We start from the raw sequence: 25,589 nt of genomic DNA, 5'->3' as shown, positions 1-25,589 counted from the left end.
ACTGCTCTCTTGCATTATAATCTTTTTTAGCTACTTTTTTAGTTTTACCTCTGATTTTTCGGCTGTTTGGAGACGCCAAACGAAGCATGTGGGAATACATTTCTGTGCCTAATCTCCCTTTCTTTGCTTTCTCACATATTGTGGTGTGTAATTTTTAGTGGTTTCTAGTCGGCCAAGCAGTGACGCTGCGTAATCGAAGCGTGACGCGCATTTTGTGATATGATGTCACCATAACGCTTTTATGCATCTGCAGAACACATGTTATTTGTTTTGTCATCACATATTTATTTTCTGTCCTAAGAAGACACGAAACGTGAAACGCAGACGCTGCTTTTTTCTCTAATTGGGTTACGTAAAACGATCAGTCAACATCGTTGATTGATTGATTGATTGATTGATTGTTTATTTACCCATATTTAAAATCATTTCAATGTGAAATGTGACAAAATAAGATAACTATTCGGGAGGGAAACTTAAGAAACCCTTGCGGGCTTTTACAAGGCAGTCCCCCTGTTTACAACGCATAACTTTAAAATTAATTAATAGGTATCGGTACGTACATTGCTTGTTAATGCTATTGTACGTATACATTAACTATATGTAGCCAAGGCTTAATCTAATCATTATTTCAGTATTACCAGTAGGGAGTATAATAAAGTAAAATACAACTTGTATCCGGCGATGCAGGGATGTTATCCACCTTTTCTGTTCCCAAAACTGGATTGTGAACATTGAAAACACTACGACTCCTTCCTTGCAATGATTTCTACAAGTACGATAAAGAAAATTATCTCAAAAGCTATTCTCTGGCTATTGATGCACTTACAAATTAACCGCAAGGCTCAATGCAACTGATTGAGCACTTCATGCAGATATATTATTACTACTTTAAAAAGCGTTTTTGAAGTAACAATACCGATTTTTTTTGTCTCCAGTGCAAAATTTCAGAGGTCTGGTTGTTTTAAATGGATTATTATCAGTATGTGTTTTAAATTTAGCCTTTTGTAAACTTCTAATTCCACTGACTGACAGTAAGTTGATCAAATACTTAGTTCTCCCATCAGTTGAGAGAACATTCCGATATAGATGCTCAAGGTTCTTGCGCTGTGCTCTGGTGTCATTCTCAGCCGAGTGACTCCAAATGTCGAGTTACCCAAATGGAAATGACAACGTCAGTTGGAAACAATGTTTTTGATGTGGCGACTGCTGGACACCCAGTCTGTACGGACAGTCAGCTGTTGTATACAACACTGACGCATTTATGCAAAGAGAGGTAATTTGTACAAAAGCTTTGCGGTGTTATGTGAGTGGCAGTCTCAAACTGTCAGCTGCACATCACGCCATTTAACGAATGCCTGTCTAACTCTAAATATGATGTCTTGGGACTTTCCCCAAACAATCTTCTCTGCTTAATTGTTCGAACGATTTTGTGAGTTTTATTGATTCGCTTCAGGCGACATTTTCAGCAGCATTTTTGTTGATCGCTAAAACATAATTGATCTTTGTTTGTACGTCTCGGAAATGCCAATATCTGAAATCGTTCTGCGATTTCGTCGTAGCTTTTACAACTGAAGCATTTTGCCAGAGTTTGAACTGTATTATTTCAATTTTGTGCTTTGAATTCATCATTCGGCTAATAGATCTCGCTGGTGTATTGTAGAATTTTTCAGAGGGCCCAGCGAACGTTTATTCAGAAGTTGCTGCCAAACCTTGTACTGCGCAAATATGTGCAACCGAAGCACAAATTCCTTAACTTGAGTTGCTTCGAAAAGATTTGTTTTGATGATGTCTGCATTTATTCCATTAACTCCCATTGCAAATGTTGCCTTTAGCTTTCTTTAGTTATTTGGTTGATGCATAGCCTGAGATCGGCATTTTAGCAAAATCAACACTGGAAAACCAGTTAAAAGAAAGCGAGGATTAGGTGCACTTAATGGCAGATTTCAAAAGGGTTCAACGGGGCGTGATTCAAATTGAGTACGTGACAGTGGCAAATGAGTGACTCGAATCGTTTTCTTCTTTTGTTAAAAAAAACTACACACCAACAGGTTTCGAGTAAGTTTGTGCTTGTCATAAGTGACTCTAGAACTGAGGGAGAGTTTTATAATTAATGAACATAAGGTCTAGTGATACGTCAACAAAGTATCTCTTCTGCATGTTGACAGTGCATACAAGCACAAACATACATCTTGGAACACACGCACTGACCTTACCTTTCTTTCTTCACAACTTTTGCCATATGATTGTGAGGCGATCAGTACGGTACTTTAAAAATTTAAAAGTGCTTCACCAAACGCAAAGTACAATTTTAGTGTCCCCTCCCCCCCCCCCCCCCCCGGATATCGCACGAAACGAAAAAAGTGCTCACGCTTTTTGATGATTGCCTTGCCGGTAGCCCTCCTGATGTATCTTTCACGATCGAACTAGTTCAGAGAGCCGGGCTTGCATATTGCGTTCTTTTCTCTGAAAATGAATGTAGCTTACAGTAGAAGCGGTAACAGGGAGACCTTTGAACTTTTTCTCAACAATGACCGCACTTCGCCTGACTTTGTCCCCAGTCTTCTCTCGCCATGGGTGAAAGAGATGACTGAGGATGAGTCATGCACTTGCCTAATTCGAAAGGATGCCAAATAAGGGTTAGACACCTTTATTTTAACTGTTTAGTCAAATTTATTACGACATAAAATGCTTCAATAAAAGAATCTAAGGATCTAAATACTAAGTTAATTAATGTCAATAGAAAGTAAATGATTAAAAAAAAAGGCCAGTGTAATAGGAAAGAATGGGAAAAAATGCAAACGACAAAAGGAAAAGGCTGTTCACGCGCCTGGTTTAAGCCACTGACTGAAACAGTAACATTTAGGATGCGATTTAATTGCAATAATAAGCGGATTCTGTAAATAGAACATGTGACTCAGGTACCGGTAGAATTGGATGTTGTCAGAGATAATGATCAGTTAGTAGATTGAACGTTTTATGCATCGCAACCCGCCCTTAGGGATCTCAGTGCCCTACAGTCGGAAAAAAAAATTGAAAATAAAATCCCACACACAATCAAGATGAACGAAACACGTTTACAAAAGAGATTCGCCACTCTTCCTCTATTCCGCTTCTTTTCCGTCCTCAACTAGGGTTTAAGTAGATGTTAGCAACGGCATGATTAGAGGTAATACCCAATGAGCCACGAATATGTAATCGGTGTCACCTATTCTTAGCGTCACTATGAATAGCCAAAAAACGTATTTGTCTCAATGGAATCGTTAAAATAGTAATAGAGTTTTGTTAACAACAACCCTACTAGTGCACCGAAACTACTATTTATTACGTTTGGCTGTGGATGACTAGGATGGAACTGGATTGCAACTTCCTCCTGTGCATTTTAGAGAAGTCGTTGTCAATTGATTCTGGTTTGTTCTTTCGAAAAGCAATGTCTTGCTACAAAACAGGCTCCTTGTAAAATATTTGAGCAGTTTTGACCAAAATTAAAATACAGCAAAATCACCGTGACAGTGCCTTTTTAAGGGATGAGACGGAGGCCCCTTTAGTAGATTGGAGGGCGTGCTGTTACACACGGGTAAAATAATATAACGCACGATTCAACAGGTATAACCCCAAGATCTTCTAAAAACTAGTGGATATGACGGATTTACCAAGGTCAGAGGTCTAGGTCAGAGATTAACCAGAGTTCCTCACAGAAGATCTTGGGGGGGGGGGGGGGTGGGGTGGTTATTCCTATTAATTGATCTACCAGAAACACGCATGCGTGTATGTGTATATGTGTGTATGGGGTCAGCTTCCAGTACCTGTTGAATCGTATTGCCACAAACGATTACGAAAATGATCTTGAACCAGAATTTTAGTTCAAACGATTGCTATATTTCCGAGTGAAACGGGAACGGAGATTCCTCCCAAAACGGCATGAACACGCAGATGGTCTCTTGTGTTTATATGTAACAGGAATAGATGATGATTTAAAAGGACTGAATATTGAGTGAACAGCTAGTTCACTCAGTTTGGGAGCTGGTATCACCTGCTAAGGGTAAGCCATGTTTAAGTAAAAACTCAATCAAATATAACCTGCTTAACTGCTTTCATCGGTAAAAATTCTGTTTATCTACTTTGGGCAGCAGCCAATATACAGTGTATAATGGTGATTTTTAAAAACTGAGTCATTGTATAATGCAATTCGAGGAATTTGATTGGCTTAGCGGCCATGGTATATGAGCCATTATGGCCGAGAAATGGCGACCATTAAAATTGTCTTCTGGTTGTTCTTGCACAGCAAGAACTGGTAGTAAATTAGTAAGGTCTAGCAATATTTCTTGATTGTTTTTAATAAAACAATTATTCCACTTGCGCTTGTTGGATATGAGATGATTATAGCCAACACGGCGCTACGCGCCTCGTTGGCTATGTATCATCTCATATCCAACGCGCGCTCGTGGAATAATTGTTAATTATTTCGCGGTGAGGGGATCTATATCTACCACCGTTTACCAACATCGAAGTGAATAATTGTTTTAGCATAAGCCACAACCAGTGGATAGGCAGTCCCAAGGACTCGCGCACGTATTTATAACACTGGAAAACTCGCGCACGAAATCCAAGATAACGTCGAGTTTTAAGAAGCAAATGTTATCCGTGCCCAATCAGGGAGTGTTCGGTTTATACTACTAAAGAGGAGTTTTCAAAAATAACAATTACATGCTGTTGGGAATAAGCTAGTTATCGGTAAAGCCCGATTCTATCGCAAACGTGTATTTTATAGTAGCAGATCATCGAATTCAATGCGACTATTTATTTATTTATTTATTTATTTATTTATTTATTTATTTATTTACCGGGTAGGTCTGTCACTCAGTACTGAGCATTTTAGACCGCTCTAATTTATGTACAGTAAGAGAGAAAGCTTATTGTTTGAGGGCGGGTCTATATATATCGCTAGAAGGAGGTGCTCGGAGCAAATGTTACAAACTTCGTTTAAGTTTTGACTCCTCGAGCACTAAGTTTTTGGACAAATCGAGGGGCTTAGAGACGCCCCTGCGCTAAATCCCAAAATCTGTCACTGCGTACATTATGGTGAAGTTTGAAAGAATGAAACGAACCAGCCAAAAGTAATTATTTCGCATCACTTCATAGACTTGTTTAACGTTTAAATGAATTTCAACTAATCAGTGCAGGCTTAGTATTTTGTCTGTTTCCAGTCTATAAAATGTGATTGATAAATCCATTGAAAGAAGTCTTATCGTTACGAAACCCTGTTCATTTACTATCGAACGTGTGCATATAATTAGATGCATGATTCTGCGTCTCAGTATACTCCTGGCTGACGTAGTGCAGTGCACTTGTTTGATGTGCCTGTCGTCAGTTCTACTGTCTATACTGTGACGGCTATTACACCATGAAAATCAGAAAAGCCTTGATCAAACGAGGTGTTTGTTTTTGTTTTTATTATTTGTGTTTGTAATAAGCGTATTCTCGATATGTGTTACACATGCATGACACGGTACTGATAAAGGTAGCATACAGTCGAACCTTCATGTGCGACCACCTCTCGTAAGCGACCACCTCCAATATGCGTCCACCTGTCCAAATCATCAATTTTTTTTTTTCATCTATTTAGTTGGAACCTCTCGTTAACGACCACCTCTCGTAAGCGACCGCGACCGCTTTTCGAGGTGGCGGCATTATAATTTTTCTTTGTTTTAAAACCTCTTGTAAGCGACCACTTGACACATGGTCTGATCTTCATGTTCGCTGCCTGTGCTATGCTACTCAGATTTCACGAGGAACATTTAGTGATAACCTAGCACTGCTCGTACTGTAACTAGGAAAATGCATGCAATAAATTCTCTTCGAATGGGAAGATATGTCAGACCTGCCCCCTTTGGTTCGACTCTCGTAAGCGACCACCCCCCGTAAGCGACCACTAAATCTTGGCTTTTTGGATGGTCGCTTATGGGGTGTTCGACTGTCTTTGTCATATTATTGGAAACCGATACTTGGTTTTCGTGATTAGTTTCAGTTTTGTTCCGGAACTGAAGCCGAAGTTTCCCTTGATCATGCTATATTTTCTGTTTGGTCTTTCTTTTTAGTACCTTGCTGATTGCCCGGTTTGATTTTGTGTCGCAGCACTAAAGATATAACTAACGATAAGGTAAGCCCAAACAATTAGTATGGATTAAGTATCTGCAGGTTGAAATCTTCATCTAGCTCGGTATGGCTCATTGCTTAAGCCTGGTTCACACTAGCGACAAAACGACCTGATGGCAAAGTCACGCAAATACAAAATATAAAGTTATGTCGATGTTTTATGTCACAAGTTTGAACAACAAATGAACATAATTACGTAGCAGAAACATAATGGCTTAAGTATTTTTCTTTGGCCATTTTTATATTAGAGGACGTGTTATCTGTCTGTACGAATTTGGGCAAAAATTTGTTGTTCGTCTGGTTATTCCTCTGTAGAAAAAAGTAGGCACAAGACGCTTATGCATCTGGACGGCCTATTTTCCATTGTGCGTCGTTCAAGACGAACAAGAGAAGATAGTTGGTCCAGACGGATAATGCGTCTTGTGCTTATCTTTATACTACAGACGAACAACGGATGTTTGCCCAAGTTCGTCCAGACGGATGATGCGTCCTCTAGTGTAAGAACGGCCTTTGTGTCGTTATGGTTCGTCGGAATTATGTCCATGTCGTTGTCATGTCGCCAGTGTGCACCAGGCTTTACTTTACAGGACAGACAGAAAAAAAGGTAATACCATTTTAAACCATAAATTGATTTGAAAAGTCGTACTCGTGTCATCGAGGTATTCAGGCTATTCAGAATGCACAAACTATATGTAACCCACGACTTTTTAAATCATCTGGATAATAACCTTGCCAATCTTGTTTCTGGAGTCCGCTTTTTGTTTGCTGGAAAACAGGAGAAAAAAACAAACAAACAAACAACAACAACAACAAAAAGAAAACAAGAGTTCTCTCAACTTGACTGTTTTGAAATTTGGAACTTGTTCTCGTACTCAAATCGAAAGATCTCTATTGACAAAATGTAGATTGCAAGTTGGCCCTAACCTGGGATAAAAACGAGTGGTGGGCCAACTTGGTCGCTATCAGGCCTAATCAATCTAGGCTCAGTTTGCAAATGTAGCGCCATGGTATCTTCCATCTGCTGTTTCTTACAGGTCAGCCGTTGAACGGTTTTCCTTAGTTTGCCGGTCAATGATTCAATTAGGTAAAATATTTGTTTTCACCGCTTGACATTAGCTTTTTTACTTAACAATTAGGTTATGAGCTCGAAAATTGTATGATGACAAAAACATAGACAAGAGAAAACAAACGATAAAACCGAACAACGTTTCGGAGTCGTCATGACGCCATAAGGATTACAAAAACGTAACGAAAATTAAAATCGAGCGTTTAAAAGATTCTTCAAAAACTCATGATAAGCCCATTGACCTACCAAATGGTCGATAAAACATCACTTGCAGTGGTTTTGAAACCCGATAAAACCTCCTCCTTATTAGTATTCGCTGTTTAATGTTTTTCTCGTATTCTAATTTCCAACGTTCGCAAAAGCATCATTGTTATGAACTCTTTTGACACACGCTTTTCCAGGAATGTTTTTGAAGCCGTTCAAACAACTCGCAGCACGTGTTTTATCGGGTCTAAAACCACTCGGCTGCGCCTCGTGGTTTTAATCCCGATAAAGGACTGCTGCTCGTGTTTTAGACATTACCTCACTGTAACTGGTAAATGGACATCTGAAGTTATCGAGGAAAGCCTGACACTGGTGCTTTGTTTCAAACCTTCCACCCCCGTACCATACGTTACACGTCCATGAAAATTGTGGCCAATTAAAATCATTGTTCGGTTAGGCCAAGTGTCGACATGAGCCAGGCAGATAAGGTGACCGTTCTTTTCATGCAAACGAAACCACAAAATACAATAGAGGAAGGTCACCTTTCAAAGAGGGTCACCCTACCATCATGTAAACAGGACGTGAGTAATTTACTAGTTAGCGCCAAACTGACTTCAACGCCACACAACAAAATATGTCCAACCTATGGTTCTTTTCAATGCGACGAGAACTGCTTAAAATGCAACTTAGCCTGCGAGAACAGACGCCTTGTCAAGCTTTTTAAGCGAAAGCCTTCTCTGGTCCTAGAGATTTTTTCCCTGTTATTCCCCTTGAACAGAATTGAGCCGCGAAGCTGAGAACGAGCTGCGAAGCGACGAAAGAAGAAAACCTCTGGCCACTATCGCACCGAATCTCACTTTCATGTTAACCTGAAAATCAGTATAAATCGAGTGAGAATAAATCTAATTGTTTTGCTGTAAATCTTCTAGTCGTTCAGAACTTAACAACAATTCCTCTTCACAGACACTTCGAAAAAGGGGCCGCCATTTTGTTAGTGCAACCGCATACTCTTATAAAGTTGAGTAGCGTAGCCAATAAGAGAACAGCGTTCGCGATAGAACGCTGGTAGATTTACACAAAGTAAAACTTTCGGTACATTCACTGCATGCTGCATCGAACCGATGAGAAACTGTCAATTCCCATAATCAAAATTAGAACACACTTCATAAACAGAACATGGAAATTTGTGACGTGACCGTCTGTAGAGGCCCAAAATAACACTGTAAGTTTCTTGGTATGCATTTCGTAGGTTCGCAGTTTGCGATAGACCTACAAGATCGATTTGAACTTTCGTCCAAGACTAATGTAAGGAGCTTTTATTTTATCTCAGTAAAAACACATTTTTTACACCTAGGTCTGGTGAGTGATACCCGGGCCATAGTCTTCGCAGGTGTTCGGCAGTCAGACCTGGAGGTGATTTAAGCAACGAAACAAAGGTAAAAACATTACAGGTGACCACCCAATCAACTTGCCTTGTTTACGTTTCAGCCAAGCTCTCTTCAGTAGCTTTATTAAGCAGCTTTCTTTCGAATTGGAGTATTTCCAATCCGTTCGACTGAGTGAAGCAGCTATAGCAGACATTTGAAATTTTGTGAGATACAAGGAAGATCTTTTTTGCATTTTAAATCATAACATTGTTGATGTAATGAAATATAATTTAAACCGGGAAAATATTTGCTTCGCTTGCACAAATGTGCTGCTTCGAAATCGAAACAAGAACGTGTTGCCGGACCTGTGTCAAAATATTGTATTCTTTGTATAACATTACAAGAGGGAATTTTGATAATTTCAGTGTAGGAAGATGTTTATGTTGGGCTATTTAAATAGAAGCGAGACCTATTTTGCATTATATCTTTTTGATTTGCGGCGAAAAATATTTTCCTTATTAATCAGAGGTTCACATGCACTCTCTTGCAAAACATATGGCAACAAACTGGCGTTCGCTTTTGTGAATTTTATCTCAATTAAAAATAAATAATTTTAAAGGGGTGACATCGACTGTAATGCTTAAATGTTGTTTTGATGGCTACATCGGAAGATCTATTATGATTGGTTGAATATGAATTATTTAGCAGTTGCTGGAATATGTTAATAACGTACATACGAACGACAATCACCCTTCAGAAAATTTAACACGTGGAGCGACCATAAATAGTTATTTTAAATGCGTAAGTTTCTTGATGCGCGGACGTTTTGTTCAAATTGTAAAACAACACTGAAAAATCGAAATGATGTTTGATGTTCACCACTGTTTTTAATGACGAGCAAGAAAGCTCACTTACCTTCTGGAAACATAATCTTTTTACTCAAACAAAGTTGCTCAGTTGATGTGATAAATGTTATTTAGGCAATTTTTTGAAGACTACGAATACCGGCGCTAAAGCATTATCTTCTTCTTCTTCGTCGTCGTCGTGGTCGCCTTCTTCTTCTCCGCAGTTTCTTTACGGCAGCATGAAGATGGAATTACTGTACGCGGAAATCTTGTACGCCAGGTTCTGTCTCGATTATCCTCTTTCATTGACGTTTTCCTAGAGAAGTCTGACTATTATCATTCCTGTCATGATCGCCGAAAATGGAAGTTAAAACGTTACGACGATCACAAAAAGAGAGTTCTCCTTGTCGTATTTAGCTCATGCTGTCCCTTTGAAAACAGCCTTGTGCTCTGGCCACATGGCAGGCTAATTACTTTTTTGTGTGGTGCACCCATCAAACTTACGTCATGCTGAAAACCATGGAAACGCTCCCATCACTCGTTGTTAATTCTGGTCGAAGAAGACTCATGGAAAGTGAAAATTTTCATTTTGTTCGCTGTTTTAATTTTCAGTCGCTGTCGATCATTACTTCTTGTTCAAACACAACATTTTATTGCGATCATTGAACCTTTTTGTATTATTCTTAATTTTTTATGGTGGAAATGCACTTAGCTACCCAAAGTTAGTTTACAAGCATTCCACTCTAAAATAACCGGAAACAAATACTAATCAAATTAAACATAACCGGTTAAAAATCCCAAATGGCAGGAGGTAAACCAGCTGGCTATTTACAAGCATGGCCGAGGAAGGGGCTTGAACCCCGGGGACCTCCAGATTTCAATTCCGGCGCCCTAAACCGCTGGACCACGGCGCCTACCTTAGCCCTAATATCGTCATGTACGTTCTCCTCATTGCTCTTAAAATATTTGCTATAGTACTAGTTAGAAGAATTTGTTTTGGACATCACGACAATTTAGCTTTGGTTATCATTTCCGTTATTCTCCGTGACCTACTTGTTTGATCACGTAGCAATATTGTGCGAGAAATTAGGCGCTGACCATTCAGTTTACGGCTTAAAGAGTTAAGGACCTTTACACAAAAGAGTCTAGTGTCATCTCACGGCAATCTTATTTTTAGTTTTAGTTTAAAATTGTGTGCGGCAAATGAGCAGATGCACATGCGATGGGACCATTAAACCTACTTTTAGGGACATTGTAAGGGAGATTTGGCGTAGCTTTGCAGTCCAGTTACTTTCAGATTCTGACATAAAATCCAGTGGAATCTCTAGTTTGGGACAAACCTTTGTCCCGGAAAAACGTTCATACAATTTTTATATTAGCGACCTTTATTAAAGGGACAGCTCTATTAAGGGGGCGCGGACAGTTTTTGAACGTCTGAAATGCTGCTGAAATCTCCATTAAGAGGACAACCAGGCATTGATTTCCGGGTCGTAATCGTACGTTCTCTTATCACAATTGATGACAGTCAGTCAAGCAATTTGAAAAGTCCAAGCTCACTGCTGGAATTAACCGTCATACAATTGATGGTTGCTTTAACCTTAGTCAAGAAAACAGGTATTTTGTTTAGGTGGTTAGTTATTGACCAAATCGGTCCGACCTCTTCAGTTCAGTGGACACCTCCACCTCTTCGTCCCGAGGGTGTGCCCTTAATGGAGGTTCCAATGTAGTCAGCCGCGTTATTAGAGTGACCACCAACTGTGTCGAAAGTTATTTTAGGCCATAGTCTTAGCATTCGCTCTGGTCTTGCTTCACTACCCGCTGTGATTGGCTACAGAAACTGCGGCTTGTCATGATCAATCCACTTGTTCACACTTTCCCTCGCACATGTTCAGTTCCATTTTCATGCGTTTACAATACTTCGAGTACTTATTGGTTCATTGTGTTGTTTGCATCCGTTTTGATTGGTCAGAGTGTTTACCTTGGCCTTGCTTTCAATTAAATTCACTCAAACGGAACGTCCCTTGTAATCCTTGACCAATAGCCCTCGGCAATTGCCTCGTTGATATTTCGGCCACACTGCTTATTTCAACTTGTTAGCCCATCTTCCAAAGCACCAAAGACGCATTGACATTGACTATAAAGAATTTTTAAGCTTTAGCAAGCCAGTGAGCGTCACGGTTTATTCAGTTCACAGATACAACGTAGAAGTCCACCTTAATTGAATAGCAATGTCACCTTCTGTTGCAATTAAAGGCGAGCCGTGAATAGTCTAAATTTTCCACTGAGCGTGTCATGGATATTTAATTTAACTCAACTCTGCCATTACTGATATGTGCCAAGATCTCACTCATAAATTGACACATCTCATGTAATTGCTGCGTCGACCGTATCGACCGTTGCTATAAATAATATTATAGATATCTGCTTTAGAAACCATTAAACTATTTGAATGTGTCAATCTTTAAAACAATAAATAATTCTTAGATTATTCAGTCAATAGACCTTAGGCTGGGACATTTAATATCAGTAGGTGACGTCATCAATATCTCCGCTATATTGAAAATAATCATCAGTCACCTAGAAACATCTCCGTCGTCTTGACAGCCAAATAATAAAGGAGAGAAACATGCAATATCATTTCTAAAGGGGTCTTTTGAGTACCAAGTGGAAACTAAATTCCATTGAGAACAATGTGGTACGTTCCTGAAATGGGTCGTATTTGCATGTGTGAAAATATTAGAAACTGAATCATTGTATAATGCAACTCCAGGGATTTGACTGGCCATGAAGTTTAAGCCAATTTACCGTTCCCGAGAAAAAGGGACCATTAACTTGTCACCTCTCGCGCTTGTTGGATCTGTTGGATATGAGATAACATATTCAATTGAGGGACTGCTTATCAAACCTTTTCATAAAAAAACAATGGTGCGTACAATCCTTTGTTCTAATGTTCACACTACAGTTGAATATCTTAACAGGAACGGTTCTTTTGGTCTGTCGGCTCCAACACATTATAAAATCCATTGTGGTCTGTGCACGGTCAAGGCCAATAATGCTGATTCACAACCATTGCCTTTTATTAACTATGGGGAGAATTATAACCAACTCAATCGGCGCCACGCGCCCCACACGTTCGTGGAAGAATTGCAAAGTGTTTGCAATATTTTGCCCACAAGAAATTTTCCATAGTTGAAGAATATTTCTTACGCGGGATGCCGTGAGGGCAGCCCGTGCCTAAATTCTTTTTCATCAAAGTCGCAAATGTGCACCTTTCAATAATAAACTCGTTGAACATGTATCAAATTCAGTTTTCTCCTAGAGGGGATGTTTTTGTCTCTTATTGTCCTTATTGTCTTTAACAAAAACGGTCCAATCAGAATGCAATATCTTAGTGTAAGTCAGGAGGTAGCGGACGGGAGTTTTTTTTACTATTGTGACGTCACGTACTCGTGATTTCTCGGTGGAACTGAGAAGGCTTCTTTAGTGGCCATATTGTTTTCATGTTTTAGTTTCCAATGTGCTGTTTACTGAAAGGAAATCTGAAGTGATATGCCATCCAAAATCTCTTCTCATACGTTTGTCCGACGGCGTGTACAAACGAGCCGTTCTAATGCCTCTTACTGAACAAGAAGTTGATTTCGTCATTTCTGAACTTACCTTCATTTGAATTAAAATTAATTTAGGCCACGATAAATCTTGTTCCGCAGTATTGCTCCTACGACCTTTCGTTCTACGGATCTATAAACTCATTTATGTCCTTCTTTGACATAGTTTTTCCTAAATTTATTATGTTGTAATTAATGATTGGAATTCTGCACCCTTTCAAACGAACCTCTGCCTTGCAAATTGCTACTCTTTCTAAATCTACAAGCAGTTGCAAAAGGTTGAGACACTCTCAGCATTTTACTATTTCCTGTAAATAACGCATATAAAAAGGCCAATAAACGATGGAATAAACTTCAAGCTCCCCTCCCCATTTCATTGTTGATACTTGCCTGGTTGAATGTCATTACGAATTTCGTGTAACATTGATAAGGCGGGGGGGGGGGGGGGAGGGGGAGGGCAAGTCCTACAATGATGAGTGTCCAAAAAGTACCCAGTTAAAGAGAGTGTCTCGATTCTTTTTGCAGTTGCTTGTAGATTATGGTCAGAGAGTTCTTTGAACAGTGTTTGAGGGTTTTTGAAACTGATGATCTATGAAGTAAGACAGCCCAAACTTGCTTGCTTGCCTGATGTTTTACCTCTAGTCACATATAATGAAATAATAATATTTCTTAAAAACTGAATCATTGTATAATGCAATTCGAGGGATTTGATTGGCTTAGCGGCCATGGTATATGAGCTATTATACCATGGCCGAGAAATGGCGACCATTAAATTTTCTGCTGGTTATTCCTGCACAGCGAAATCAGTAGGATCTAGCAATATTTCTTGATTGTTTTTAATAGAACAATTATTCCACTTGCGCTAGTTGGATATGAGATAATTATAGCCAACTCGGCGCTACGCGCCTCGTTGGCTATCTATCATCTCATATCCAACGCGCGCTCGTGGAATAATTGTTAAATATATTTTTCTTATCTTTTAGTTAACCTTGTCGAGAGCGATTCCAGACGACTAGGAAAGTCAGAGGAGTAGACTTGTGCATACACAAAGTCTTATGACCTTTTGACTGGGTTAATTTCACGCAATTTGGGATAATTTGTAACGGAGGACTATCGACATTAAAATGCCTGGATACCAACTAGCGAATCCTGACAAGGCGAAAATTGACAAAAAGTACTTTTGTACTTTCTGTAAGTTGTTGTTAAGAGAGGCCATGCAGACAAGCTGTGGTCACTTTTATTGCCAGTCATGCTTGGGGAATCTTGTTCAGTAAGTCTAAATTTATATTCTACACATAAATCATTCTTAGGCAAAATGGCTTATGTAACAATAAGCCTAAAAATCTTTCATTCCCAGCGTTCACAGTTTACCCCTAAATGATCAGAGGTTTCGCAGAACCATCGCAAAAACTCCCCCTCCCCCTCTCCCAAGGCTCAACGCCCTTTATATTTACTTCTAGTACTTATCATTTGTTACTTACTTTTACTAGAACTGGCTGGCCAGACCTGTCGGTCTGTAAATGAAGTGTACCAATTTAAAGGACTGATTTACCGAATTCTCCAAAACATCACATTGTGAGGGTACTGTGCGAAAAATATGAAGCAACCGATAGAAGTTCAAATTGTCGCATTCCGTTTGGGAAATGATTGAACTAGCCGGCCAGTTTTCACAAATGGAAAGCGTCATTATTTAGGAGGCCTAATCACATGCTGCATAAGCATCTAACTTTTTTTTAGGTCTCCTCGCCACTCTTTCTTTACGTTTTAGTACAAGTGATTGTATGTCTCGTGTGTACGTTCTTTTGTGTCGCGAAATTCTGTGTGCTCACTTCTTGCTTCCATTTTTATTTAAGCCTCTGTTTAAGTTTACATGTATTATTTAATAATGTACATACCTCTTACTAACCGAGTTCGAGGTCCTTACTGTAAGTTAAGGGACGAGTTTTTTCCCCGTTGATTTACGGGGAAAACGGGAAAAAACGAGGATCCGTAACTTACAGTGCGAGTCAAGGAAACGAGGTTAGTAAGATATTCATTATTTCTCTGAGATAAAACGGGCGCGCGGGAAAGGAAACTTTCAAATTTAGCGTGTCGTACAGTGAAATACGGCCCCCCAAAATTGCCCAATCACACCGCGCGTACTAACTGAGAGATAAAATAAATGTGGATATTATCCTCAGCTCCCGGTAGCGGCCATTACCGCAATACAAACCATTATATACTTACATTCAGTTCTAGAGACTCAGGTCCAGTGATCATGGTTTGCTTGGACGATAAACAACAACTTCGCTCAAATGAGGTATTTTTTTTAAATTGTTAAATAGATGTAGTAAAAAATCTCTACGTTCAGTACTTTTGGAAGGAAGATGGAAGCTGCAAGATGCGTTTGGGCATCATTGTTGCGACGACTGTATTCGTGCTGAACTGCGCAAACAATAGTAAAAAGAAAGAACGGAGACTCGTTTCTCAAACACTATAATATGATTTAATTCCTAAATAAATAGATCACCTGTAATAGCCTTTGAACTATCATTAGCTACAAGTAAGTTCCGTAAAAAGTAAGTCCCAGTTCAGACGCCGAACATTCCATGAGCCTAACTTAATTATTCGAACTTAATTTACTTGAAACAAAACATGCTCTCTACGAGAGACAGCATCTGAAATACGTTATAATAATTTCTGCATTAGGTTCGGCTCATGAAAAGTTCGACGTCTGAATCAAAGCCGTTCCAAAGCCGAAATTCCCGGCTGAGCCATGCGGGAAGAACAGCTGAACCATTCAAAATTGTAGCAGCCGTTCTCTACTGATTCAGACGCCGAACTTTTCATGTGATGAACTGGGCCTAAGAAACATGTCATCTCTCCCTAGGTTTTTGCAGACAAATTTATGCGACGTGAAGTATTTGCTATCGTTGTACATTGTACGTTTATGGAAGACGGGTGTCAATGGAAAGGAGAAGTCAGACACTTGGAGGTATTACGTTTACAGAGAATAAAGTAATCCTTGTAGAAGACGAGAAAAAGTGAATATATAAGTCGCACGTTGGGCTTTTTAATTTCCCTTTGACTTTGTCTATGTTTGAGTTGTAAATAACCCTCCCAGCGTCTTTTTTTGCACTTCAATCATCTCTCAAGAGCAGAAGCCACTTTCTTTGTGACAGTAATCTTTTGCCATGAAACAATGACAAGGACGACAGTTATTTCCATTAAGGGTTTAGGTGGTGGTTTGAACCTAAAGTTTAAAAGAAAGGGTGGGCCATAAAAATTTAAGTTGGTATTTTTTTAAGAGTGGAGATGAATAATGATGGACGTTCGCGGCCAGGTGAATCTCCACCATATTTCATCGACACAGTTTAGATAAACATGCCTTGTTGTTTTGCCTTTCCTTCAAGTTTGTTCGATTAGGACCGTCTCACCTTGTCTGGGGTAGGGTGTTATAATTGAAGGCACCACCTATCCGACAAAAATTTGGGGGCCTTCAAATTTGAGTTGACACAGAAATATTCAGCTAGCAAGAGTCAGCATTGCTAGATAAACAAGAAAAGTGAGGTTTGAATCTCATTTTCAGTTTATACTGCTAGATAGAGGGGTGGCTATGTAATAAAGACACCATCTTTTGAGGTTGAGGTACGAGGGTGAAGGCAAAGACCACAATCTATTTTGTGGTATGGTGGGTCCTGTTCGAGTAGAGTAGTTTTTCCCAGTACCCTTATTAGATTATACTTAGGTAGCTTTTAAAGTTTCCTAAACGAAAATTAATCGCGTTATTTCTTTCGTTAAATAGTCTTGAGTACATCAACCATCCCACAGACTCCAATTAAGTGGGCAAGCAAACCACAAACGTATGAGAGCGTTTGACTAAAGGCGGTTAATAATTTGGTGGCAATATTTAAATTCAAATTTTCGCTTTGCAGGACCACACTAGCAGCTGCGAATACCTGAAAGTTCCTTGTGTACATCCTGAGTGTGGTATATTGGTGAAAAAATCTCTACTCCCTGAGCACTTGAAAAATGAATGCTTGTATCGGCTGGTAGAGTGTGAACTTTGCCATGCTCAGATACTGTTAAACAGAATGACGGTACGGTAGATCAGGACTTTTATTTGGTGATATAGCTCACTGAAGTTAACTTAATTTTAAACACGTAGGATAAAATTGTACAAATAGTTAGTTATGTCCTTTTTAATTTGTTTGGTGCGTGTTTTTGAATTGTTTTATTCTGTTTGATAAGTAATCCTTAACTGAAAGACTAAAAGTGTAGTTCAAATTTTTGCTATACTGCCGCTTGTAGAGGTTGTAACTAGCTCGGAAAAGGCGGGTATAATAAATTAATTATAAAAGACGAAAACTCTTCCTCTTTCTGTTCTCGTCTCTTCTTGTCATTTCCGTCAGTTGAAAACCTTTCTCGCAAGCTAGCTATTTCCTCAGATGACATCAGTTACCGTACCACCAAATTCACGTTTGAGCAATAGCTTGTAACTTTTCAGTTGAATCACTTGTGCTAAATAATTATGCTACTGGCGGTATCAGAGAAGCTGAGACCTTCTTGTCCGCTAAAAATTCAATAGTGGCTATTTCAGATGGATCCTTCGTGTGAATCGATAATATTATGTTAAGCGACGGTCAAGACAGCGTATATTTAACTATTTAACTTGTCCTTCATCCTAATATACCGTATACATATTTACTATAATTATTTTAGTGATTATTTTCTTGATTCTCTTGAAGCTTCATCAAGAAAATGAATGCCCAGCATATCCAGTTGTGTGTGACAAATGCAGTAAAGAGGGAATTCCTCGTGGAAAGGTAAGAATGGGAGTGTTCCCAGAGAGAATTTGTGGAGAGGTGGTGTAGCTTGCTTGTGACCAACTCACTTATCTAAAGGACTAGCATATAACCAGGCCTATTAAATTTGCCCATCCCCTTTGCGAACTGTCTGGTCTGGCCCGCTGGCCTTATGACAAATGAAAGCACCCGTAGTCGCGCATGAGCAATAGGAACTTAATTTTATCTTACTTTCACGCATTCAATTCGCTGCTCGTCGACTCACTGTTTTTGATGTGGTGTCAGAAAAGAAATACGAACGGTTAACACACGCCTCCATTCAGAGGATTGTGGAGAATATTGGTTTCTGAAGAATTGTGGAGAATAGTGGAGTGATAGTAAACACAAATACCATTTTTTTTTACCTTTATAGCTGGCGGATCATCAGAACCCTATTATGGGAGACTGCGAGGGAGTACAGGGTCCTTGTCCATTCTCACAGATTGGTTGTTCCAAAAAACAGGTAAGGCTAAAGCACTGTGTTTTGTAATCTTTTCTTGTTAGAGTGCTTGGAATTTGAGGAAAAATAATAATAATTAAAAAAACAGACGCTTACAATTGTCGAATTCCGTAGAATCTCTCCCAAACCTCAATGGGTTTCTCTAATTTCAGTCCTCAAGAGAGGAGGACTTACTCGAAAAATAGAGATTTCAACGAAATTTACAGTTTACCTTACCGAGATTCTTAGTCACCACTTGCTGAAATGTTGAACAACTGGGTTTACCAGATTATAAGTTTGAAACGAATTTTAAAAGTTCGCAAATTAACCGTTTAGCTTTAGAGCCAATGATAGTACAATGATGTTTTCAGTTTACCTTGCAAAAAGGTGCTTAAAAGGGAAGTTTTAAAACATCGCCATGCTCTATCAAGTGGTTTCCATGTCTCGTTTTGGCATCAGATTACCTTTGATCTTTTGAATTCCAACACCCGACTTTGTAGTTAACGGGCCGAGGTCCCCTACGGTCTCTTAACGAAAAGTATCTGAAGGACAATCGTCCAGAATTCCAATCATGATGAGCCTTAGAGAAAGAAAGGATGACTACTGACCAGGATACGAATTGAAGCAAAATCCACAATCCGACATTCTTGAGTTTATATAATGTTTAAAACACGAGCAGCAGTGTTTTATCGGGATTTAAAACCACGAGGCGCGGCCGAGTGGCTTTAGACCCGATAAAACACGTGCTGCAATTTTTTTTGAACGGCTTCATTTACATCCCTGGAAAAGCGTGTGTCAAGAGAGTTCATAACAATGATGCTTTTGTGAACGTTAGAAATTAGCATACGAGAAAAACATTAAACAGCGCATACTAATAAGGAGGAGGTTTTATCGGGTTTTAAAACCACTGCACGTCATGTTTTATCGACCATTTGATAGGTCAATGGGCTTATGAATTTTTAATGAGGTTTTGAAAGACCGATAATTGACTGCATTTACAAGATCCATGAATCCCTCAAATCCAAAATCCTAGCCTTTACTCTTTATTATCTGACAATCCGCATACCTGTTCCCCCAAAGCTCAACCGAGCTGTATAATGGACAATCAGATTAGTGCAGACCAATTAAACCATATTTCAGAGTGGTTTCGCCTCAAAGCATAGTCATGTAGTATGCCTTCACCATCTTAATATTCCACCTTGGAGACGAAGTGTATTAAGTTGCCAAAAATCATATTATATACATAGCATGAATGCGTGTAATATTTGACAGGTACTCAGCCAAAAGGAAAAGAAGGAACATTTAGTGAAGGAAAATAGCCACCACAGCATTCTCCTTCTTCAGTTCGCCCTTCGTTTAAGCGGAGAAATGGAATCCTCACTAAGAGGCGATCCCAGAATTGTTTCCAGAAGTCCTCAGATATTCGCGAACTACGATAATGTCATCCAAGATCTCCTTAACCAGATGCAATTAAGCTCGGAGGCAACGAGGAATCTGCAAGACAAATTACGAGAACACAGTGAGAGGATCACCTCCCTAGAGAGAAAACTGGCCTCTGTGAATGTATCGGGTGCAACGCCATCTAGCCAACGTGTTCCTGATGCGGAAGGTAGCTTAACGAATACCGATATTACCAGAAGACTAACGAACCTTGAGAACAAAACTGCGGACCACGAAGTGCTTTTGGTGGAAAATAATCGTACCACGGTGGAGACGAATCGAGAAGTGGCAAATGTTAAAAGACAAGTGGAGACTACCCAAGAGACTGCACGGAGAACGGAGAGGCGGATGGAGTCTATTGAGCACACACTGGCTCTCAGAAATGTCACCTTGGCTGATTTAGAGGAGTACGTTAGACAACAGGAGTTTTCAAGCTATGACGGCCAGTTAATATGGAAGATCACTGAATATGCACGAAGACGAAACGAAGCCGTCAGTGGTCAGCAGGTGTCTTTCTACAGCCCGTGCTTCTTTACTAGTCGCTATGGCTACAAGATGTGCGCACGGATTTACCTGAACGGAGATGGCATGGGGCGAGGAACACACATCTCCGTTTTCTTTGTTGTCATGCGCGGTCAGTATGATGCATTACTCCGCTGGCCATTCAGACAGAAGGTCACATTCATGTTGATGGATCAGGATAACGTGGAACACGTGATTGACGCCTTCAGGCCTGATCCAAGCAGCTCATCCTTCCAGAGGCCGAGAAGAGAGACCAACATTGCCAGTGGGTGCCCCATGTTCTGCTCTTTGACTGAATTGAATAACCACGCTTATGTAAGAGATGACACCATGTTTTTAAAAATTATAGTAGATACATCCGATCTGTAGGCGTGAAGTTTTTACTAACAGGCAAACCATTTTATAATTTTAAGCTTGTTTTTCTTGCAAAGGCAATAGGACGCTCTAGGCTTCGCTACAAATATCTTGAACGATGGCCCAAATGCTGTACCGTTTCGGAAGTACTTGGAAAAAATACTAGGAAAAAAGCTGCAAATAGCCCCAGGCCTGTATATATAAAAGTATCAGCGATTACTTTAAAAGACCTCTCTAAAAAAAAAACAAAACTTTAGTTTTCTTTACAACCACAGAAATGAAGCATTGGGTGTCTGATATTTTTGTATCACCACTATGCATTTAGCCTGATGAAGTCACAAAATCGGATCGCAAACGACGCGTAGGTCTTATTTGTAAGAAATGTTTGTTCCTTGAAGGTTTCACTTCAGGTGAAATATTAGTGATAGTCAGCGTGATGTGGGAATCTGACGATCCACATTTTAGGATCATGAAGTACTGATTCCCGTCCTCAAAGAGACCAAATTGTGGTCAATGCTAGCGGAGTTCAGGGCTGATATTTGTTCGTGGAGGCGTATTAGCCTAGTTCGTGGATCACTAACCTTTAATTTGTTTTTTAAATCAGAGGGCCGGGTCCAAGGGTCGCTATGAGCTGTGCGTTGTATTCTTGGGCAAAATGCTTTATTCCCTCTTGCCTCTCCCTCCCAAGAGTATTATGGGTTTTCAGTAAACCTGACTGGAACGCTTAATTGAGACCACTGAGGAACTAAATGTTATATAGAAAGAAAATAATATGCTCTAAAGTATCTAACACGAGTACGTAGAATAAGCCATATCTTGGGCTTTTTCAGGGGTTGCTAGTAGTTTATCTGAGATTATTGCCCGTTTAAAAAATGTTATGCAAAGCTACGGAAATACAACTTCAACAACTTAGAGACACTGAGTTGAAAAAAATATATCTGATCACCAAATAATGTCATAATGTCAAAGAATGATGATGATGATGATGATGATGATGATGATGAAGGTGATAGAGCTTCATGGCGCATTTTTAAATGCATGTCCAAATGTGTGTAGACAAATTTTACGCTGAGGATCAAGCTCAACAAAGCGTTGTTTAAAGAGAAACCACGAAAAATATATTTAACAACAATTTAGCATCAGTCCCTCAAGATCACTGACTTTCTTTACCGGTCGAAATACGACTTTGACGTAAGAAGTTTTAAAATATATCACCACATTTCGTCATTTTCAAGAGCAAACATAAACATTTTAACTGAGTTTTAAACATATTTTGACGGAACTGAGGTGCGAGATTTATACACAAAATCAATTCCGTGTTCTCTGATAAGCTCAACCGGCTGCAAATGAAATAAACCGGATACATGACGGAGCTAGTAATTTGATTGAAGGGAGTGTTTCGGTATTATGCAATGTGTGCAGTTTCGAAAAGACAATGGGCCAGTTATTTAAACAGAGTCCAACTTAGGCCGCGGCTTAAGACAATCAATGGACTTCCAAGTCTGTTTATGAGTGGTTTATTTTAAGTAGGTAAATAGTTTCCTAGTCTGGGATGCACGCCTTCTCAGTTGTTACCGTCGGCAGTACACAATGTTTAGATATGATTGTTGGCAATGTTGAAAATGACTTAGAACATGGTTTTGTTAAACACCGTCTAAACTGTCTTTGAACAACTGACCCAGTGAGTTTTATAGGTTATTGAAGGAACCTAATCCAAACGAAAATTGTCATTGCCCGTAATTTTAATTAGTCACTCGCACAAAGCGTTAACGTTTATAAGTTCTTTGAAGCTGAGGGGTTTTGCCAGAACGTCTGTGGTGGCTTTTCTTGCAACTTAAGGGCTAATGCGGTTGTCGTCAGAAGCAAATCCAGTACGCTTAGTATTTTCTTCCTCACGGTTTTCCTTTGTTACACACAATTTCAGCCGTAATATGAGGACTCTTTTTCTTGTACGATTCCTGGCCGGACTCCGACAAAGTCATCACTGGTTTGATATCAGCCGATAAAGCGTGTCTTGCCGAAGTCCAGCACCACAGGTTTCCAGTTTTCTTTTGGTATTTTCAAACGATGCCAGTTATTAGCCTTTAAATCGTTCTGAAGAACGCCACGACGTTGAATGTGGTCAAGACGCCACGATTACTTTCTTTAGGATAAATAATCAGGAGTTATTTTCCATTTTGTTCGATCGATCGTCGATACACGCAATAAAGGAATACGTAGTTCTCAGGTGATAGGTGCTTAGATGTAAGGGAGGTCACCTTTTATTACCAGGTAGCAAACAGTTTATATATATTTTTGTAATCTCATGTTTATCGACATGAAGAGAAATTAAGGCAACTTTTCAAGGGGTTTATTGTAGATTTTATTATTAAAATAAGTTTTCATTCACACCTCCCAAACATGGTATACACAAACAGTACCCTTTTACCCTTTTATTCAATTAGATTTTAAATTTTATTCAATTTAGAATACAATACTTATACCATACAGTTTTAAATTACGATTTCGAATTTACTTTCACAAACACTTGTCATGTCCACATATACTTTTATGTAGAAATTTTATCAAGCTAGATTTAAGGTCGATAAAAATTAGAGATCTATCAAGAAAAAAAAAACTGAAAACAACAACAAAAAAGAGAAACAGAAAGAGGAAAGAGAAACAACTGAACAAAGAAGCAAAACCAAAATAATTAAAGTTTTAAATTATACAAAACATAATGCAACTCTGCAGTGGAGCCAAGCGTGTGTTTAGCCTCCATCTGAGATTTGCAAAACATAGCTAGAAGGCGAGTAGCCTGGGTACATCCGCCACCTCCCCTCAGGAGGAGGCGAGTGGTACGAGTGAAAGAGTCGAAGAACAGGATATGGCCAACAATCTTTTTAACTGTTTTATTTATTCGTGAATTCTCATTATCCAAGTTCTCTTCTATTTTTTTACTTGGAACGAAGATTTATATATCTTATTCTAGTAATCACTTAAAAATACGGCTCGTACTGCAGGGGTGCCTATGAAGATCGCTACATATTTTAATGAACTTATCTGTGTTTTTAATTCATTATATAAATAACCGTATTGTAAATTGACAGGTATACTATTCAAGTTTAAGATCCTAATACACGTGTCATTTGAAATTCCGTAGCCGGAGTGTATTTTAAATATTTGAGGACGTTATGTTTCAAGGTATTCAGTGTTCCAAGTGTTGCAGTTGTATATATTACAAGTTTGCAATTATAACTAGTCCTTTACAAAACGATATAATTATAGGTATTTGATCGACAAGGAAAGAGTTTCAGCTATATATAGCGTTGCGTTCTCTTTCAATGCTTCCTTGCATGACTTTGGTTTAGTAATTTATTTAGTTATATTGATTGTTAAAACAATAAGACCTAGTTTAGTAGATTTTTTTACCATCTCTTTGAACTTAATTATATGGTTACTTGAAAAGTGGTCAAACTGAATTTACTTTTAATCTAACAAAATATGGGCTATTGTAATAGTAGTAGTTGTTGTAGTGGCAGTAGTAGTAGTAAGTAGTAATCTTTATTTACCCACGGTCAAATTTAATCATGTTTGAGACGAAATATACAATACAATCCTAAAATTCTAATTGCTATGATTATCCTACATGTTTGACCCACGCATGCCTTGGGCTGCTGCATGCCCTTCAGAGAAGGTGGAAATAGCATCTACGCAGTGTCTCATTTCCTTTCTGATTGTTCGAACGAAGTGCTGTAGACTCGGACAGTAATCTGTGTTTTTGCTTTTTAGAGGGCCACAAGTTTTTACGTGTCACCCTCTTAAAATAAAAACTTATTTTACTACTACTTTACTCTACTGCCAATTGACAGTTTTAAAAAAAATTCTTTTCCTTCAAGCTACAATCTTACTATATAGTCAAACCCCTGGTTCGTGCACGAAAGAGCTTGTTTGACAATCACCATGTAACGTGTTTATAATTACCATAAACATTGGTCTTACTGATAAATAGTGACTTGTTTAGCACATAGACTGATTCATGCATATGCATGCGTACAAACAAACATACATAAGTACATATTCATAAGTACATATTCAGCGTTCTGGGCGGGAAAGGAAACAGAAATGTAAAAATGTCTAACTAACTGGTATTGTAACACAAAGCAATAAACAAAAACATGTGGCAGAACACAACTATGTATAGCCCACTTTGAAAAAGAGTGATGGCCTGGGTCGAGAGTAGCTGCCCAAGCGGTTGTGGGAAGGTTTGGGGGGACGTTGGCTATTATCTTCGCATTTTTGCGTCCCCCCAAACAATCCCATAATCACTTGGGCAGTTACTCTCGACCCAGGCCATCACTCATTTTCAAAGTGGGCTATTTCAACTGTACATGTCCTCCATGGTGGGCGAGCACATGCTTTTCTCAGTCATGCGCACAACACTATAGATACGCAATGCGTATACAATAGCTGGTAAACTAAGTGAATAAATAGACATGTATCGAGTGAATAAATCGCATCGTCATATTGCACCACTGCACAATATTGCCTTATAGTTGGTATAGCGTTCCTTTGGAAAACAGCAGTTGACTCTGCTTTAATGACAGACACAGGCAGGCTGTTCCAAAGCGGGATTGTACTAAGGAGAAAAGAGAACTTGTAGGCATTGCCATGAGCATTGATTTGTCTAAATTTGCAAATTTTTACTTCATGTGTTAAAATCGAATAAGTTAGGTCATTTTATGTGTACTGCCAATGTGGCTATTATTGACAATAAATAAGTAGACCTCTA

General features: G+C 39.1%; 1 protein-coding gene and 1 long non-coding RNA gene across 7 annotated transcripts; one reads left to right on the top strand and one right to left on the bottom strand.

Moving 5' to 3' along the window:
* The first annotated feature begins 1,123 nt into the window (after positions 1–1,123).
* LOC146459368 (TNF receptor-associated factor 2-like) lies at positions 1,124–23,468 on the top strand. Of its 6 annotated transcripts, none has more exons than XM_085089611.1 (10): positions 1,124–1,273; positions 6,096–6,157; positions 8,778–8,859; positions 14,224–14,510; positions 15,473–15,539; positions 16,110–16,214; positions 17,155–17,319; positions 17,968–18,045; positions 18,437–18,526; positions 19,775–23,468. In XM_085089611.1, exons 4-10 carry the CDS (start codon positions 14,365–14,367, stop codon positions 20,831–20,833), a joined length of 1,710 nt encoding a protein of 569 aa, XP_084945737.1. In that variant the 5' UTR covers positions 1,124–1,273; positions 6,096–6,157; positions 8,778–8,859; positions 14,224–14,364; the 3' UTR covers positions 20,834–23,468. The 6 variants fall into 6 exon arrangements, with proteins under 6 accessions (XP_084945737.1, XP_084945739.1, XP_084945743.1 ...); XM_085089613.1 differs by having other exon boundaries at positions 8,778–8,874; positions 14,238–14,510; XM_085089617.1 differs by lacking the exon at positions 8,778–8,859 and having other exon boundaries at positions 6,096–6,174; positions 14,240–14,510.
* Positions 21,641–25,589, bottom strand: LOC146459367 (uncharacterized). Its single transcript, XR_014857956.1, has 2 exons — positions 25,184–25,589; positions 21,641–25,005 (listed from the first exon to the last, which is right to left on the bottom strand). It is a non-coding gene; the product is annotated as an uncharacterized LOC146459367 (long non-coding RNA).

This window comes from Pavona decussata, unplaced genomic scaffold (genome assembly GCF_977016875.1).
Source record: "Pavona decussata unplaced genomic scaffold, jaPavDecu1.1 SCAFFOLD_219, whole genome shotgun sequence".
NCBI lineage: Eukaryota > Metazoa > Cnidaria > Anthozoa > Scleractinia > Agariciidae > Pavona > Pavona decussata.
This window is presented reverse-complemented; position numbering and strand designations above follow the sequence as displayed.

Coding starts and splice junctions, on each gene's coding strand:
- LOC146459368 (XM_085089611.1), top strand. CDS start 14,365: ATGCCTGGATACCAACTAGCGAATCCTGACAAGGCGAAAATTGACAAA. Junction 14,511..15,472: donor TGCTTGGGGAATCTTGTTCA/GTAAGTCTAAAT, acceptor ACTTACATTCAG/TTCTAGAGACTCAGGTCCAG. Junction 15,540..16,109: donor AACAACTTCGCTCAAATGAG/GTATTTTTTTTA, acceptor ATCTCTCCCTAG/GTTTTTGCAGACAAATTTAT.